This window comes from Eulemur rufifrons, chromosome 8 (assembly GCF_041146395.1).
Source record: "Eulemur rufifrons isolate Redbay chromosome 8, OSU_ERuf_1, whole genome shotgun sequence".
In the NCBI taxonomy this organism is placed as follows: Eukaryota; Metazoa; Chordata; class Mammalia; order Primates; family Lemuridae; genus Eulemur; species Eulemur rufifrons.
In genome coordinates this window covers 106328992-106348057 of record NC_090990.1, presented here as the reverse complement: position 1 = coordinate 106348057, position 19066 = coordinate 106328992, and the positions used below count along the sequence as shown (strand labels likewise).

General features: G+C 44.8%; 1 protein-coding gene across 1 annotated transcript in view; it reads left to right on the top strand.

Moving 5' to 3' along the window:
* Nucleotides 1–17040, top strand: part of NOTCH2 (notch receptor 2) — a 152783-nt gene extending 135743 nt beyond the window's left edge. Inside the window, exons 23-34 of the mRNA XM_069480746.1 lie at nucleotides 26–262; nucleotides 2105–2217; nucleotides 3193–3698; nucleotides 5050–5397; nucleotides 6251–6393; nucleotides 6576–6786; nucleotides 7236–7332; nucleotides 9018–9186; nucleotides 9804–10105; nucleotides 11590–11737; nucleotides 12528–12625; nucleotides 13531–17040. Coding sequence (XP_069336847.1) covers nucleotides 26–262; nucleotides 2105–2217; nucleotides 3193–3698; nucleotides 5050–5397; nucleotides 6251–6393; nucleotides 6576–6786; nucleotides 7236–7332; nucleotides 9018–9186; nucleotides 9804–10105; nucleotides 11590–11737; nucleotides 12528–12625; nucleotides 13531–14919 — 3761 coding nt within the window. The 3' untranslated portion in view covers nucleotides 14920–17040. The remainder of the gene's footprint in view (nucleotides 1–25; nucleotides 263–2104; nucleotides 2218–3192; nucleotides 3699–5049; nucleotides 5398–6250; nucleotides 6394–6575; nucleotides 6787–7235; nucleotides 7333–9017; nucleotides 9187–9803; nucleotides 10106–11589; nucleotides 11738–12527; nucleotides 12626–13530) is intronic.
* Nucleotides 17041–19066: the final 2026 nt, after the last annotated feature.

Sequence of the window (19066 nt, the reverse complement as noted above, 5' to 3'; positions counted from 1 at the left end):
TTTGTATCTCTTCTCTTTTCCCCAGGCCTACTTTGTGAAGAGAACATTGACGACTGTGCTGGGGGTCCCCACTGCCTTAATGGTGGTCAGTGTGTGGATAGGATTGGGGGCTACAGTTGTCACTGCCTCCCTGGCTTTGCTGGGGAGCGGTGTGAAGGGGACATCAACGAGTGCCTCTCCAGCCCCTGCAGCTCTGAGGGCAGCCTGGACTGCATACAGCTCACCAATGACTACCTGTGTGTCTGCCGCAGCACCTTCACCGGTGAGAGCCTCTGCAGCCTCCTGGCCGCTCTGCTTTGGAGGAGCATTTTAGTGAGCAGTGCAGGTCCTGTGACTCGTCGCAGACCCAAGTGAACCTTTTCTTACATACAAAAAACAAGACCGGCTTAATTAAGGGCCCAGTTTTTTTCATAGGTCTATGTTCCATGGATGTTGTAATCAATCTCTACCTTTATTTTTTTCTGAGAGGCTCTTTGTTATGCATTGATTAATCACGATATAGCAGGAATATAAAAAAATTGTATGTTGGGAATAGTGCAGCAAAATAACATTTTTTATTGTGGTAAAATACACAAAACCTAAAATGTACCATCTTAACCATTTTTAAATGTACAGTTCAGTGGCGTTTAGTCATTCACATTGTTTTTCTGCCATCACCACCACCCATCCACAGAACTCTTTTCATCTGAGCAAAATAACATTTTGTTTTCAGGAACCTTACATACATCTAACTCTGGTTTCCTCACCCTGCATCCTTTGACATGTAACGAGTTACTGGGTAGTTCCTCCTACTAGGATCTTTCCACCCCTGGAACCTGGAGAAACTTAGGACCTGTTAGGACACTCAAAGGGAACAGGTCCAAACTGGGGTGTGTTTAACCAAAAGTCAGTTAATGAGATATGAACAGAATAGGAAAGCTACAGTAGTCACAAATATGCCCTGCCCAGCTAAGCCTTGCCCATGCTCCTAGTCTTTCTCGAGCTTCTTTCTTTTCATCATAGGCCATAAAGATGACCAAGCCCTGCCTTGGGATAGAGGCTTTATCACAGGCACTTATTAGTGACTTCTGGAGAAGAGCAATGTGGTGACTTTTGGGGACTAATACAGTTTCTTGTATTCAGATGTGGCAAGATCATAAGATAGTCAAATTTGAAATCTGTCTTGCATTTTCTGGGGTGTGTAGCTGTATTTTTTTTTATTTCAGCATATTACAGGTGTCCAAATGTTTAGGTTACATATATTGCCTTTGCCCAACCCAAGTCAGAACTTCAAGCGTGTTCATCCCCCAGACGGTGCGCACTGCACCTATTAGGTGTGAATATACCCCTCCCCCCCCACCACCTGCCCGACACTGATGAATGTTACTAATGTATGTGTACTTCAGTGTTGGTCAGTTAAGTCAGTTAATACCAATTTGATGGTATAGCTATATTTTTTATACTGAGGGTATTATCCTTGGGAGTCAGATAATAGGCTGCAGTAGTCTCTTAATAATTTGACAAACTGAACTCTGCTACATCCTGAACCCATCTCTAGCCTTTTTTCCCTCCAATTTTTAAGATTGAGAATCTTGGAATTTTATAAAGAATGGGGTGGGGGGTGGATTGTGCAATATGGAAGTTCCCTGGATGCATTAATATCAAAAGAGAAATACTCCATTATGACCATCATACCTATTGAGGCAATGTGGGACAGAAAGAGCATGGACAATCTATCTACAGCAATTTATTAACTATTTCCTTCAACTTACAAAAGCTAAAGTGACTTCAATAAGATGAGGTGTGATTTACCTTTTTGTGTGTGTGTGTGATGGGATTTGAGTCACATTTTTCATCCATCCTGCTGTGTGAGTTGGTTTGGAGATGTCTGCCACATGTGCATATTGTGTAGGCATAACAGAGGAGGGGACTGGCCTGAGTCAGGAATGGACAATTTTGTTGAGATCCAGTGAATGTTTTCTTTGTCTACTCAGATTCCTGTAGGCTTAGAACCTGAACTTCACACCCTTTGCTCCATGCGTGGCTGGTTCCTACCCAGCAGGGTTTTGTTCAGTAGCTTGCCATTACTACTTCTGCTTTTTAACGCCCCTTTTTATCTTCTGAGGCCGTCACTGTGAAACCTTCGTGGATGTGTGTCCCCAGATGCCTTGCCTGAATGGAGGAACTTGTGCTGTGGCCAGCAACATGCCTGATGGTTTCATTTGTCGCTGCCCCCCAGTAAGTGCCCTGTTGCAGTTTTAAGTGGCCTTCTCTCTTCCGTACAATCTGTGACAAAACTGAAATTAAACCTGGTTTTATCAAACTCTGTGATGGGGAAGTTTCTTGATTTTAAGCTCTTTCAGAAGAAAGTGCTTGAGTTTTCCCATTTAAAGCTGTTTAGACACTGTTAAGAAACTGAGCTTCCTAATCTGTGACTGTCAACCTTCAGAAGCACCAAGAGAAAACCAAAGGAAGGGTGAAATGTCCCCTTGAAAATAGGGCTATCATCTCTGGCTTCTTGGTCCCATGCTGGAGTGCAGTCTCACTGCCCAGGTTCGACCAGAGTTGGTGGAAACGCTGTCCACTTACATTCTTTAGCAAGACCATTCGGGAGCAAGTTGCCTCTTAATAGAAAGAAGCTTACTTTTAGCTGTTTGCTATAAACTTTTTTGCAACTGCCAAGGGCAGAAACCTCCCTAAAACAGACATCCGTGTGTGGGGGCGATACCAAAAGGAAACCTATCTAGTAACCTTGGCTTGGGCTGAACAGGAAGTACAAAAATGAAGTGAGATGTGGATTTTCTAGAAGCCCAAAACTCTCAATATGACTTTTTCCTGCAAAATACATTATATGAGTGAGTTAATGATTGGAGAAGATATACACACACACACAGAGAGAGAGAGAGAGAGAGAGTGTGTCACCTCATGACCTGACTTTTATCCCATTATGACCTATGGACTTAATTTCTGGAAGTGAGCTCTTCAAGTGAGAGAACTCTACATTCATCCCATGGAACCTTCAGCCCTGACCTGTAGGTTGACTTGAAGAGTTCTGTCCTTGAACTTGGTCCAGGAGGCTCCATGGAGGGATCTTAGCTGAGTGCCCCTAGTCTTTATCTCCCTAGTGACTGGAAGAGAGGGGATTGGGGGGGAACATGGGAAATACCCTCAAGAGTCTGCCCGCCATCCTCATTTCTTCTCTGATTTCCACAGGGCTTCTCTGGAGCAAGGTGCCAGAGCAGCTGTGGACACGTGAAGTGCAGGCGAGGGGAGCAGTGTGTGCACACTGCCTCAGGACCCCGCTGCTTCTGCCCCGACCCCCGGGACTGTGAATCAGGCTGTGCGAGTGGCCCCTGCCAGCACGGGGGCAGCTGCTACCCTCAGCGCCAGCCTCCTTATTACTCTTGCCAGTGCCCGCCACCATTCTGGGGCAGCCGCTGTGAACTCTACATGGCCCCCACCAGCACCCCTCCGGCCACCTGTCTGAGTCAGTATTGTGCCGACAAAGCCCGGGATGGCGTCTGTGATGAGGCCTGCAACAGCCACGCCTGCCAGTGGGATGGGGGTGACTGTTCCCTCACTATGGAGGACCCCTGGGCCAACTGCTCCTCGCCGCTTCCCTGCTGGGATTACATCAACAACCAGTGTGATGAACTGTGTAACACAGCCGAGTGCCTGTTTGACAACTTTGAATGCCAGGGGAACAGCAAGACGTGCAAGTAAGGGATCGAGTTCTCCAGGAGCTGAGGGGAACTGTCACTAACACACCTTGGTTTCTGGTTCTTGCTTCTAACCACTCCAGCGCTTCAGCCCAAGCTGCCTCTGCTTTTCAGATGGTGCCAGCCTTGTCCCATCGCACGCTACCCTGTGCTCTCCCTTGCTGACAGAGGGCTGGAAATGCTCATTGCATAATCACCCCCTCTCTCTGCCTATCTCTGCCTTCTCACCTGCTGCTCTCGTGACCCAGGGGAAATAACTTTTGGAAGTGGTGTTACCCACTCTCAGGCAGCCTCTCACATAACCTGCCTGCAGGATGGATGGAAAGGTCTGTATCTCTCTCTCTTTACCCCATTACGTTCCCTAAGACTGGTTTTCCCCAGCTAGATTTATCAGGAAGTGTGAGCTAGATTAGGCCTCTCAACCATTCTGGTCTTTATTATTGCAATTATAGGATGCTTTATGGTTTACATGATAACTTTCCTATTAATCATTCCATCTGATTTAACCCACTTCTTAACAACCTTATGAGGCATAGGTATTGTTAGTGACCTTTCATAGGTGAGGGAACTAAGGCCTAGGAGGTTAAAGAACTTGCCAAAGCACGTATAGCTGTTCCTGACGCCTAATCTTTTTTCTGAGCTATCATGGCAAGTTGTACCAAATGGTGTAAATATATCAAGGGGTGGGAGGTGGAGGGAGGAGGAGAGGAGGGTATAGATGAAATGGTTTGTGCATTATTTAGTTTGAGGATTCTAATTCTTTTTTCCAATATTTGAAAGAGGCTGTGCAAGTTACACCTGGTATCCTATATGGACATACCTCTCCCCCTTACCTTCTGTAGTTGGAATTCAGTCCTGAAAGGGAAAGAGATAGGCCAAATGGATATGGTTTTCTGGTATAGCAACTTTTGTTGGTTCAGGGCTATTTATCCAGTTTCTGGAGGAGCCTTTCACTTCCTACAGCCCATTGTTACCTTATCAGGGGCAGTGGATACAAAGTAGAGGAAGCATGAACCAGGTTGACTTTTGTTTCAGATATGCAGCTTTGTTTAAAAAACTGACTTAAGATTGTGAACGGCCTTGGAGTCCCTAAGCCCCAGCACAGTGAGCACAATGTTGTTCCTCATTCAGGGAACACTCAACAGTGCTGAGAGGCATAGACTATGTAGACTCTATAACATCAGGGATAGGAAAGTCAAAGAAGGCTTTGCCGGGCATTTGGGTCCTGCTATGGGCTGCAGAGGCTGGGTAGGACAATCCACGGTAGTCCCAAGTGAAAAACTAAACAGAGCTCCAGTCTAGTCTGAGCCCCTTTCCCTGTTCTCTCCCTCCTTGGCCTTTCCCTACCTAGGTATGACAAATACTGTGCGGACCACTTCAAAGACAACCACTGTGACCAGGGATGCAACAGCGAGGAGTGTGGCTGGGATGGACTGGACTGTGCTGCTGACCGGCCTGAGAACCTGGCGGAGGGTACCCTGGTTATTGTGGTGCTAATGCCACCTGAACAACTGCTCCAGGATGCTCGCAGCTTCTTGCGGGCACTGGGCACCCTGCTCCACACCAACCTGCGCATCAAACGGGACTCCCAGGGAGAACTCATGGTGTATCCCTATTATGGTGAGAAGTCAGCTTCCATGAAGAGGCAGAGGATAACACGCAGGTCCCTTCCTGGTGAACAAGAACAGGAGGTGGCTGGGTAAGGTTTTTGGTTTCTGAACTTCATAAAATTTAATTTTCTAAAGCTTAGCACTTTGATACACAGCAGAAGCCATAACTCAACCTACAAAAATGCAAACCTCAGGCAAATGGAATGGCCCACCACTTAAGACAAGCCCATTATCCCAGTACTTCTGTTTCAGGGTGAAGACTTGCCTTGATCTTGGGGTCCTGAAAGGTGAGCTGGAGCATGCTGCCCACAGCTCCAGCCGCCTCTTGTGACAGAGTTGCTTTAGATTCCTTTATTAGTGACTCCCCTTTTATATTAATCCTTACCTTATTGTCAGGCCTTTATTTATAATATAAGTCTCTTTGACAAGGAATAATAATCTTTAGTTGCTCTATGATTCACACTCCACTGTTTGTTGGTATATCCCCAAACTTTCAGCCCTCCAGCTAGGTGAGATATTGATGCAGAGACAGAGGAGACTAAGGACCAAAAATGTCCAAGGGTATATTTTTAGATAGCACTGAGTACCACTGAATAGGCAGGAAAGGGTAGAAGAAGACCCCGAAAACCTTCAGAAGAAAAGCATTAGACACACCAGCCTTAGCGCTCTTCTCGCTTTGTCAAGTGTTGCCTCCATCAGAAGGCTGAGATCAGCCAGACAAAGGAAGGGGAGATAATCTCCAACATGGGAATTAGTGTTTAGCACCCAGAGGGACAGCATTCTGATTTCTGTGACCTTTCTGAAGGCAGTGTTCCAAGGTGGGGAAGCATGATGCTGAAGGTGGGGAGGGAAGGCCACGTCACCCTTTGGGACTCACCTGCTGTACCTGCACCCTTCTGTTTCCCCCATGTCCCTTCCTCCTCTTCCCTTGGCATCCCACAGCTCTAAGGTCTTTCTGGAAATTGACAACCGCCAGTGTGTTCAAGACTCAGACCAGTGCTTCAAGAACACGGATGCTGCTGCAGCTCTGCTGGCTTCTCACGCGATCCAGGGGACCCTGTCGTACCCTCTCGTGTCTGTCGTCAGTGAGTGACAGTGGTGTGGAGGGGAAGGGTAGGGAAAGTCAGCACTGGATTATGCTTTTCAACATGCAGCCCTCTCCTTCTCAGGGCTGGTGAGGTCAGAGTTGCCCTCTAAGTGAATTTAATGCTGATATTGAGAGGTTGATGTTTTATTCAGCACTTTCCCTGTCTCTCCTGACTTTCAGGTGAATCCCTGGCTCCAAAACCCACTCAGCTCCTCTATCTACTTGCCGTTGCTGTTGTCATTATCCTGTTCATTATTCTGCTGGGGGTAATCATGGCAAAACGAAAGCGTAAGCATGGCTCTCTCTGGCTGCCTGAAGGTTTCACCCTTCGCCGAGATGCAAGCAACCACAAGCGTCGTGAGCCAGTGGGACAGGATGCTGTGGGACTGAAGTAAGAGGCACTGCCAATAAACCACTATGCACAGGAATAAGTAGGGATGCATAGCACGGTATATTTCATTGAGTCATCTTAAATTCTAAGCTCTGGACATTGGATCATGCTGACTGTGATTCTTATTGTCTTGTGAGTGACTATGAAATCTCAGTCACAGTCTGGGTGTGGGTTCATCTGTTCTGTACATATTATCACAGTGGTGCTCACCTTCTGTGTTGAGGCCCACTTCAGTTGTAAGCTCTGGCTCAGTGGGAAGGGAAAGGATGAATGCTCAGGAAATGTCACATAAAATACAGCCTATCCTCTCTGGGCCAAGGCCCCCAAAAGTTGGTATAGCCATGGGAGGGGGTCATGGTAGAAAAAGTGCTGAGAAAATCATTGTGTTTATATTAGTTTATGACATCAGCTCTGCTCTTGTTTTTCCCCTTTATAATCAACCACATCAGAAATCTCTCAGTGCAAGTTTCAGAGGCTAACCTGATTGGTTCTGGAACAAGCGAACATTGGGTTGATGATGAAGGGCCCCAGCCAAAGAAAGTCAAGGTAAGCTGGCTGTGGTAGAACCATCATTGTCAGCCATTATCTGGTTGCATTTCAAATTTCTGTCCTTTAGTTCTAGAGTGTCCTGAATGGGAGAAAAAGGTCATTATATGTTGCCCCAACTAGCTATCCCGGATTCTCACGAACAGCAGGAATCTTCAGGTCATTGATGACCTTGGGTTTCTTATGTATGTTTTTCAAGAAGGAATCTTTAAAAATATTAAAACAAACATGGCTTCTTCCACTAGTGTCATATGACAGTAGTCAAGCCAACTCATGTGTGTAAATGGGAATTCCTTCATGGCTAGATCGCTCCCTTATCTTCTGATGGGCACTTCTCCTTCTGTAAGAGAAGATGGAATCAAACAGTGAAAGAGATCCAGTGACCACTGACATTGGAGGCTCCACATCCTGAGCCCTCAAAACTGAGACCATATAGAAGCAAGTGGTAGATTGGGCTGAGGCTCCGGTGAAAAAGGAGACCATCTGTCCATAGCTAACCATGGCCGGGAGCCGGTAGAGCAAGATGGTTAAGGACATTGCTTTAGTTACAGTTAGAACTAGATTCAGGCCGGGCGCGGTGGCTCATGCCTGTAATTCTAGCACTCTGGGAGGCTGAGGCGGGAGGATCCCTCAAGTTCAGGAGTTCGAGACCAGCCTGAGCAAGAGCGAGACCCTGTCTCTACTAAAAATAGAAAGAAATGATCTGGACAGCTAAAAATATATATACAAAAAAATTAGCTGGGCATGGTGGCACATGCCTATAGTCTGAGCTACTCGGGAGGCTGAGGCAGAAGAATTGCTTAAGCCTAGGAGTTGCTGTGAGCTAAGCTGACGCCATGGCACTTTAGCCCAGGGAACAGATTAAGAATCTGTCTCGAAAAAAAAAAAGAACTAGATTCAGGTCCAAAACTCTGCTGCTTAGTAGCTGAGAAGTTATTGAACCACTTTGTATTTGATTATCCTTACTTGTAAAATGGGATAATAATAACTCTTTCCTCTGTGAGTTGTTATGAGGATGAAATATAGCAATTGGTGTAATGTACCTTACTTACTTCCTTTCACGTACTGAGTATTCAGTAAAGGCTAGCTGCTTTTAGATTATCATAATTATTATTATTCAACAATCTTTTCTGAGTGCTTGCTACGTGCTGGGTACTGTGTTAAGTACAGGAAGGCAGCCTTGAAGGCTTATTTCCTCTTCTTGAGAAACTTGTAATGTGGTAGTAGAGACTTCCATGTAGTGTGACAGGGTCAGTTAAGTAGAGGTAAGCAGAGTGTGCTTTCTAGGACCAACAAGAAGTAGTAAAGTCTAATTTCTATTTGGAGGGTAGGTAGAAGTTAGTCTACCTACTGAGAATTGGAGGAGACCATTGCAGGCAGAGGGAACAACATGGGCAAAGGCTCAGAAGCAAGAATATGGTGCTTTGGGGATCTAGAAGTAGCATTTTAAGGCTAAAGCCTAGAGTTTGGGACGGGGAGGTGGGGAGAACTGTCCACATGATGCAGGAGCGGCAAGCAGGAACCCCGTCAGCAAAGCAGTGGGAAGCCAAAGTGGATAGTCAGAGTACGAAGAGAGAGAAAATTGGACGGAAAATGAGGAAGGGAGGTAGGAGACTGTACCAGCTCCTTGTCAGCAGTTTCTGGAGGAGGTGAGATTGAGAGGAAGCATTGTTTTCCCCTTCCAGGCTGAAGACGAGGCCTTGCTCTCAGAAGAAGATGACCCCATTGATCGGCGCCCATGGACACAGCAGCACCTGGAAGCTGCAGACATCCGGAGGACACCGTCATTGGCCCTAACTCCCCCTCAGGCAGAGCAGGAGGTGGATGTGCTGGATGTGAACGTCCGGGGCCCAGGTCAGCGCCGGACACTGTCCCGTCTTCACTAGGCTGTGCTTGCCCTTGGTTCTGCGTTGCTGTCCTGTGTTTGCCCCACCTGAACATATGTCCCTTCCCAGTTTCACAGATGCTAAATCAACTTGAGGAAATGAATGCTTAAAGAATACAGACACGGATAAATTATGAACTTAGAAGAAAGGGGAGGATTTCACATTGCTTCATATATAGTGTGTTGAGACTAAACAGGCTGATTACATGGATTAGATTTTAGTAGGTAGAAAAATAATATCCCAAAGCAGAGGATAGAGAATTAGTTGATACCTTATACATAAAGTTCTGTTAATATTAGATATTTTTAAATGTCCAATTTAAAAGAACCTAGCACTTGAACAGAAAAACTTAACTTAGAGAAGAGCCCCCAGCTTCAAAAAATTCTTACTTTCTCATTAGTCTTTACAGAAATGACATTATCAGAGGAAAAGTGTGTGGCAGATGTAAAACTAATTGCCAGTTACCACAAGAAGTACAGAAATTCTTTGCCCCTAAGCATAATTTTACTCAAATGGAACCATTCCAACAATAGGGTTAACTCCTTTTCCTCCTTGAATACCTTTTGGAATTTTCCTTTCCTACAGATGGGTGCACGCCGTTGATGTTGGCTTCTCTCCGAGGAGGCAGCTCAGATATGAGCGATGAAGATGAAGATGCAGAAGACTCCTCTGCCAACATCATCACAGACTTGGTCTACCAGGGTGCCAGCCTCCAGGCCCAGACAGATCGGACTGGTGAGATGGCGCTGCACCTTGCAGCCCGCTACTCAAGGGCTGATGCTGCCAAGCGTCTGCTGGATGCAGGTGCAGATGCCAATGCTCAGGACAACATGGGCCGCTGCCCTCTCCATGCTGCGGTGGCAGCTGATGCCCAAGGTGTCTTCCAGGTAAAGAACATGAGAAGAGTTAGTTTGAATAATAAGAATTCTCTATGGCTTTATAATATTTTATCTTTTTTAAGGCACTAATATCGAATGTATTAAATTATTTGAGAGATTAGGGCAGGTGTTAAGAGTCATGCTTCCTAGATGGGAAAGCAGGAAAAGGGAGACAGGCAAACTGACCTAGGTATATACAGTCATTGTGATAGAGACAACAGGAGATAACACCAGTTTTCTGGTAATTAGTCAGTGATATTTTGGTTTGCGAAGATGCCTCCCAAATGCATGTACCAGATGAGCCTGATACCTGTTATAAAACCTTTCACTAGTATCATATGAGCTACTCTGTATAGATTTGCCTGACTATATGGGCTTCTAGCTGCTCATTGGCAATTTTCTTTTCTTTTTTTTTTATATCTTTTATTTTTAATAATTAAAAATTATGGGTACATAACAGTTGTATATCTTTATAGGGTGCATGTGATATTTTGATACAGGCATACAATATGAATTAATCAAATCAGGATAATTGGGGCATCTGCCACCTTAAGCATTTATCATTTCTTTGTGTTAGGAACATTTCAATTCCACTCTTCTTGTTATTTTAAAGTATATACCCTAATATTGCTGATTGTAGTCACTTTGTTGTGCTATCAATAATATTGTTCATTCTGCCTAACTAACTATATTTTTGCACCCATTAACCATGCCCACTTTATCCCCCGTCCCTGCTACCCTTCCCAGCCTCTGGTAACCATCATTCTCTCTGTCTCCATGACAACGATTGTTTTTAATATTTAGTTCCAACATATGAGTGAGAACATGTGAGATTTGTCTTTCTGTGCCTGGCTTATTTCACTTACTATAATGTTCTCCAGTTCCATTCATGTTGTTGCAAATGGCAGGATTTTATTCTCTTTGTGACTATATAATATTCCACTGTGTCCATGTACAATTTCATTCATCCGTTGATGAACACTTAGCTTGATTCCAAATCTTGGCTATTGTGAATAGTGCTGCAGTAAACGTGGGTGTGTAGATTCTCTTTTTGATACACTAAATTCTCCTCCTCTGGATATATACACAGCAGTGGGATTGCTGGGTCACATGGTAGTTTTCTTGACATGAGGTCATAGCATACTCCCTGATGCCTTTTTATTTTATCTTTATGAGGACATTGGAAGCATTCTGAATGACACCATGACTGAAGTTGTGATCCCACATCCCTATTCTTTTCTTAGAAAATAAAAGGCCCATCACTTTACATGGGCCATTATGCCTTGAGCATCCATTGGTTGGTTTATTTATTCATTCAACAAATACTTATTGATTGGCCATGATAGAATCTTGGGCACAAAGATAACAAGATTTTCCCTGCCCTCCAGGTACTTACAGTGTAGCCTTCGCTCTGTTGCCCTTGTTTCTTCTCTGAGTTTCACTGTTTTCTTTCATCCAAGTGACTCTCTTTTCTGTACTTTCTCCTCATCTAGATTCTGATCCGCAACCGAGTAACTGATCTAGATGCCAGGATGAACGATGGCACTACACCCCTTATCCTGGCTGCCCGCCTGGCCGTGGAGGGAATGGTGGCAGAACTGATCAACTGCCAGGCAGACGTGAATGCAGTGGATGACCACGGTAGGGACGAGAAGCAGAGGTCTGGCCTCTTCCCTTCAGAGCATACTGCCGAGGAGGAAAATCATCCTTAAAGAACTGTCTCAGACCTGGATCCATGGGCGATTCACTCATTCCTTCATTTATGCATTCATTCATTCATGTTGAGCTTGGAGAACCGAGTTGTGGGAGGTCCCTAATTAAGATGAGAACAGAAGCCAGGCATGGGGGTGCACACCTGTATCCCCAGCTACTTGGGAGGCTGACACAGGAAGATCTCTTGAGCCTAGCAGTTCCAGTCCAGCCTGGGCAAGCAAAATGGCAAGACTCTGCCTTTTAAAAAAAACAAAAAATGAGTAAAAGATGAGAAGGGATTTTTTAGTGAGAGTTTTTGGACCTTAAAGCAGGTCCATGAAAGGTTTGCTGTGTAGTTTCCTGGGCATACCACTCTTGATAAGAGGATTTATAAGAGCTGACTTCACTGAGAGAGTTCTGGGATATCCTAAATATACATTCTGGCGTGTAATAAATGAATAAATAGATTATTGCCTTCAACTGCCATGTGGAGGACATGGATTCCTCATACAAGTGATCCTTCTACCTACAGGTCTTCTGAAGGCTGCGCAGCCTGTACTCAAGTATTTCTAGAACAGGGGAATGGAAGATCCTACTTTTTCCTATAGGCCCCCACAAAGAATTGGCTTTCTGCTGATCTCTGGAGAGTTCAAGGTTTCCTTGTACTAGTCATACAAGTCGTGGTGCTTTATACTAAGAGTGGGATATGTCTGCTTATAAAAATGTTTTTGCCCTTCAGGAAAATCTGCTCTTCACTGGGCAGCTGCTGTCAATAATGTGGAGGCGACTCTTTTGCTGTTGAAAAATGGGGCCAACCGAGACATGCAGGACAACAAGGTACAGTGTGCGGGCCCTGAGCTTGAGGCTCGTAGCAGTGCCCCAGTTACGAGGCCCTTGCCTTTCTCTTACAGCTTCTCTTGTGGTACATACAGCAAAGATGGAAGCAGGTTGGGCAGGAACTGGGAGAGCTTGATGGAGGATGTTGGGCTTGTCCAGGGGAGTGTCAGGATGGAGCCTCTGCCCACTCAGTACTCGGCTTGCGCCAGTCTGGGCTGGAGATAACTTAGTGCAACCTTCCCTGCCGCTTCTCTGTCTGACGTTGCCTTTTCTCCAGTTCTCTCTTCTGTTCACGCTTACTCCCTCTTCTCTTGTTTGTTTTCTTTCATTTTTTTTTCCTGCTGTTCTTTTTTTCTATCTTCAAATACCGTGAAGTTTTCCTCTTTGGCTTTCTTTCTCTGAGTTTTTTGTCATGTTCCCACTCTCATTCATCTTCTCTCATTCACTTCCTCTTTTCCCTTATTTTAGTTCTTTCTTGCACAAGTTTTATGTCATCTTTCTTGGAGTCTTTCTCTTATTTTTCCCAGTTCTGTGCATGCTTTACTTTATTCTCCTTCTACCTTTCTTACTTCTAACTCCTTTTCCCATTAAAAGCTTATTTTGCTAAGCTTAGTACTCTTAAGTGAGTCTCTGATTCAGCATATGCATTATTTTATGAATTCCCAGCTGAAGAGATGTCCCTACGGGGCAAAATTTGTTTTGGGGAGAGTTCTTTTTATGTATAAATCACAGTTGTGCACTCAGTACATAGGTAGATGCACAGCCTAATCTGTGCTATTGATATTTCATGGTGTAGACAATTAAGAAAAAATGTTTAAGGGGATGATAATAAGGAAGGTTGAGAAACCCTGCTGTATTCTCAAGAGTATTATTAAAATGTGTTCTGTGGCGGGCCTTTTCTGTAGGAAGAGACACCCCTGTTTCTTGCTGCCCGGGAGGGGAGCTATGAAGCAGCCAAGATCCTGTTAGACCATTTTGCCAATCGAGACATCACAGACCACATGGATCGTCTTCCCCGGGACGTGGCCCGGGACCGCATGCACCACGACATTGTGCGTCTCCTGGATGAGTACAATGTGACACCAAGCCCTCCAGGCACAGTGCTGACTTCCGCTCTCTCCCCTGTCATCTGTGGGTCCAACAGGTCCTTCCTCAGTCTGAAGCACACCCCAATGGGCAAGAAGCCTAGACGGCCTAACACCAAGAGTACCATGCCCACTAGCCTCCCTAACCTTGCCAAGGAGGCCAAGGATGCCAAGGGTAGTAGGAGGAAGAAGTCTCTGAGCGAGAAGGTCCAACTCTCTGAGAGCTCAGTGACGTTATCTCCTGTTGATTCCCTAGAGTCTCCCCACACATACGTTTCTGACACCACATCCTCTCCAATGATCACATCCCCTGGAATCTTGCAGGCCTCACCCAACCCCATGCTGGCCACTGCTGCCCCCGCTGCCCCGGTCCATGCACAGCACGCACTGTCTTTCTCTAACCTTCATGAAATGCAGCCTCTGGCTCATGGGGCTGGCACGGTGCTTCCTTCAGTGAGCCAGTTGCTGTCCCACCACCACATTGTTCCCCCAGGCAGTGGAAGTGCCGGGAGCTTGGGTAGGCTCCATCCAGTCACAGTCCCAGCGGATTGGATGAACCGCGTGGAGGTGAATGAGACCCAGTACAATGAGATGTTTGGTATGGTCCTGGCTCCAGCTGAGGCCACCCACCCTGGCATGGCTCCCCAGAGCAGGCCGCCTGAAGGGAAACACATGGCTGCCCCCCGGGAGCCCTTGCCCCCCATTGTGACTTTCCAGCTCATCCCCAAAGGCAGTATCGCCCAACCAGCTGGGGCTCCCCAGCCTCAGGCCAACTGTCCTCCAGCTGTTGCGGGCCCCCTGCCCACCATGTACCAGATCCCAGAAATGGCCCGTTTGCCCAGTGTGGCGTTCCCTACTGCCATGATGCCCCAGCAGGATGAGCAGGTGGCTCAGACCATTCTCCCAGCCTATCATCCTTTCCCAGCCTCAGTGGGCAAGTATCCCACGCCCCCTTCACAGCACAGTTATGCTTCCTCAAATACTGCCGAGCGAACACCCAGTCACAGTGGTCACCTCCAGGGTGAGCATCCCTACCTGACACCCTCCCCAGAGTCCCCTGACCAGTGGTCAAGTTCATCACCCCACTCTGCTTCTGACTGGTCAGATGTGACCACCAGCCCTACTCCTGGGGGTGCTGGAGGAGGTCAGCGAGGACCTGGGACACACATGTCTGAGCCTCCGCACAGCAACATGCAGGTTTACGCGTGAAAGAGTCTGCCTCCAGTGTAAGGACAAAACTGCCTATTGCAAATGCTGCTGAGGAACAAATGAAGGTCATCCGGGAGAGAAATGAAGAAATCTCTGGAACCAGCTTCTGGAGGCAGGAGAGAGAAGATGTTCATATTTTTCAGATAATGCAAAAGAAGCAATTTATTAGTTTCACTGGGTATCTGCAAGATTTTTGGGGGAGGACATGGCTCCTTCTAATCCCTTACTCATCAAGCCAAGTTCATGAAAATGCAGAATGAATACAAGCCTTGGGCCATGTTTACTGTTTTCTATTTGGAGAATAAGATGGATGCCTGTTGTAGCCCAGATATTCTTGCAGCTTGGACTACATCTTAAGCCCTGGGGGCTTCTGCCATATCCATGAGAAGATGCTACGCTAGAGTCCTATTGGGAATTGCGCCCGGGAATTCTACATGAGTTGACTCAATCTTCTCATCCTTGGAAATTCCTTCATCTTCATTTGGTGCTTTCACTTTCGCACCTCTCTGTGATTGTAGCCCTACCAGCATATTATAGGGCAAGACTTCTGTGCTTTGAATCATTCCTGCCCTGGAAAGCAACCTCAGCAACTTCAGCCTCCTTCTTCCCTCCTGTTTCCCAGCATCCCTCAGAGTCTCACAGTTTACTTTGGTTGTGGTTCTCAGCATAAACCTTTCAAGTATGTTTTTTTAGAAAATACTGTATTGTGTTCTTCTACATATATCATTCCTAGAGAGAGAAGAGGAGCAGAATATTTTTCTTCAAACCAATTTTTAGAGTAGAAGATCCCTTCAAAAGGCTGCACCTTAATTTCTCTTGTCTCAATGCAAGTCTTCATATAAACTTTGCCGGGAAGGATATGAGTCAGTTGTTTTTCTCTTTGTGGGCCTGGTCAATGTGAGATTTTGTCCTTGGTAGCCTAGTTAGTATGACCCCCCTCCCCTTTTTTAAACCAGAAAAAGGGTTGGAATGTTGGAATGGCCAAGAGATAAGCTAACTCGTACAAGGAACAGTTACCCACACACGGGTCCCTCCCCTTACTGCCAAGCATGCCACTGACTGCCAGCTGAAACACGTTTTTCCCAGATCTTAGAACCCTAGGCCTGTTTCACTCACTCATCCAGCAGATGAAACTAGTCTTAGCTGCTGAGCCTTTCCTTCCATCTCCACAGAAGAAAATGTCTCAAATGATACACCCTTGCCATTTAGGACCGAGCTTTCCTCAGCCCAAGAGACCCAGTGATAGTCATCTTCCTTTTATTGGTGATCACAGTCTGTACTTCGTGATTCTCTCTCAGATCACAGGCTTGTTCACCAGTCTTCCCTCCACACTGTGGTCTGAGTTACTGGTGCACCAGTAGGTTCCCACTGAAGACATGGATTTTCTGTGTTCAAGTGCAGGAAATGGAAAGCTGGACTAGTTTTCTAGGGTCCAAGACAGCCCTATAAGAAGGTTGAGAAAGGAAGAGTATGAGGCAGCCTTTGCTATGTTTTGCAACCATTTCTTTTCCTCTGAAGCAGTCATGAAATTCCCTTTGACAACTAACTTAGAAACTTACCAGGGATGTTGTCCTTTCCTTAGAGTCACCTTCTAGATGATTAATGGACAACTACAGACTTGCTCATCATTGTCATCCTTATGTTCAGACTACGATGGTACCTCCCCTGAATCTGTTGTCTGTATCTGTGGTCTTGGCAACCCTTGATTCTCTTTCAAGGGCAGAAGCATTTTAGTTAACTGTAGAAATAGGAGGAAGTTTTGTTCCTCTTCTCCCTGGATCAGTTAATAATTGGTCCCATGGCTACATTGTCATTCCTATCCAGTGCTATGATGCTCATGACACCTGGGCAACTAGTTCTGCCGGGGCATTTTGTAGGTATTAACAGGTGAAGTGCTTACTCTGTTTCCGTTTCGATGATAGTTCTCATTCCTGCTGTGGCTGGAGGTGTACAACAGTGATCCCCATGTATCTGACCAATCTTTCTGAGGCCCCCTATGGAAACCCTGGGTTTCTGTTGGTATGTCAAACAAATGGTTTTTGCTGTCCCATCCAAGTTCATTAAACCAGCAAAAATAATTAGTTCTGCCCTGATATAAGCAGATTAAGTTTGTTCATTTTGTTTTATTCTCTCACATGGCAATATTCTACCAGCCTTTTTCATAGTGCACAAACATTTTATCATTCTAAATGGTGACTTTCTACCTTTGGACCCACTTATTGTTCCCAGCTGGGGAGAACCTATCTGCACAGACCTCTCTGGCCCACAATACATCTGCCCCCTCTGCCCTCCTTCTCCAGCCCCAACTTCCTGAGAGTATCAGCCTCTGACCAGCTGCTTGGATCTTTTATATCCTCCTTCCTCCCCAAGCACAATATAAGGTTAACTTGCTTGTTTCTTTTTCTTGGGATACTTTAATTTGGAACCTTTGGGTTTGGGGGAGGGCAATGTGAAAGGTGTCATTACAGACAACAGGCTTCAGTGATGAGCAGGACAACACTGCCTTTCAAGCATTTTACCAGTCTCTTAAATTTTAAGAACTCTTTGAATTGTGTAGTATCTAATAAAAGGGAAGGTAAGATGGGTAATCACTTTCTCATTGGGGTTCTGAATTAGAGACTCAGTTTTTATGGGACACATCTTTTATGCCATATATAGATCCTCCCCTATTTTTGGTTAATTTTTATTTTTATAAATTCTTCCTTTCTTTGACTCCTCTTGCCTGCCTTTGGGGATAGGTTGGTTTGTTTGTTTGTTTGTTTCTTACGTTTTGTTTTAAGTATCATTTTCTGATTTATGTGATGGTGGGGGAGGGAGAGGTTTGAGGGAAAGAAAGACTGAGAGTTAAAGATTTTAGTGTAAGCAATCAGCTATGATGCTCAAGTCCATTATATCATCTTATTATTAAATTTGCCAGTTTCTTGCATAGAAAAGAACCAAAGGTATAATATTTTGTTGGCAGGTGGTTTGGGGATTTTGGCCTTAACCAATATATTGAATGTATGATGACTATTTGGGAGGAAACGTTTATATGCCCTGAGGCCCCCACTAATAACTGGTACTATGATGACTTCCTTGTGTACATTTCTCTTAAAAGTGGTATTATATCTGTTTGTATGAGAAACCTAATAACCACAAAATGACCGCATATTCCTGACTATGCATAGTAAGGAAAATGTACACTTTGTTTTTACTTTTCAAAGTTTCATTCTAAAAGTAGTTAAGATGAAATTTATATGAAAGCATTTTTATCACAAAATAAAAAAGGTTACATGTCAAGCTCAGTGTTGTTGTATTTCTTATTTTCCAATCCTGCATTCCTGGCCTTGCAACGGCTACCTCATGATGTCCTAATTTGGTGAGAGAAAAATAATTTTCCTTTCATTCTGAATGCCACAAGGCCTAGCATTAAGCTGCTTTCTTCTTCCTTTAGTCAGATCATAAATAATGCCTTTGAGGAATGCTTCCATCTAATAGGAAGCATCATAGGGCTGGGCACTCTTCTGTGCACTTCCCATAGCTGGTGACAAACAGACAGATGCTTAGGACAAAGTGCCTTCCAGTGGGAATGGAGAGTATTTGCTGTAGCAAGAATTGAGAATTGGCAATAGGCAATTTAATGATGCTGTTACCTAAACCATTGGTTTGTGATATTCCTCAAATGTTGTATAGAACTTAATATATGGGATTATAAAATCATATTTTGCATATAAATTTGTGAATATGTAACCAAGTTCACATTCACACATGTATTCATTAAAGTCCATCAGTGACACATTCGAACATGAATATTTGCTGCTGGTAGTATGTGTGGCATGAGCAGTCTTATGTCAACTTTAGCATCTTATTTCCATATTCCATTATTTTGCAGAAACTTCTGAATCACACCTGCATAATTATAAATTGTAACAGTATTTTTTAAAACAAGTTGACTTGAAATAGGACGTGCTTCTGTTAAGCAGGTAAAGTAGCTTTATTCTAAGATCTGCACAAATATGTTTTAACACCATTAGTAACATTTATTGGTTATCCCCAGAGTGTTTTAATTTTATATAAAATGCATTTGCGTCTTCATGTTGGGTTTTATAATGGTGGAGGAAGAAAATGAATTTGAGAGCTGAGAAAGGACTACCTCTGCAGACCAGTC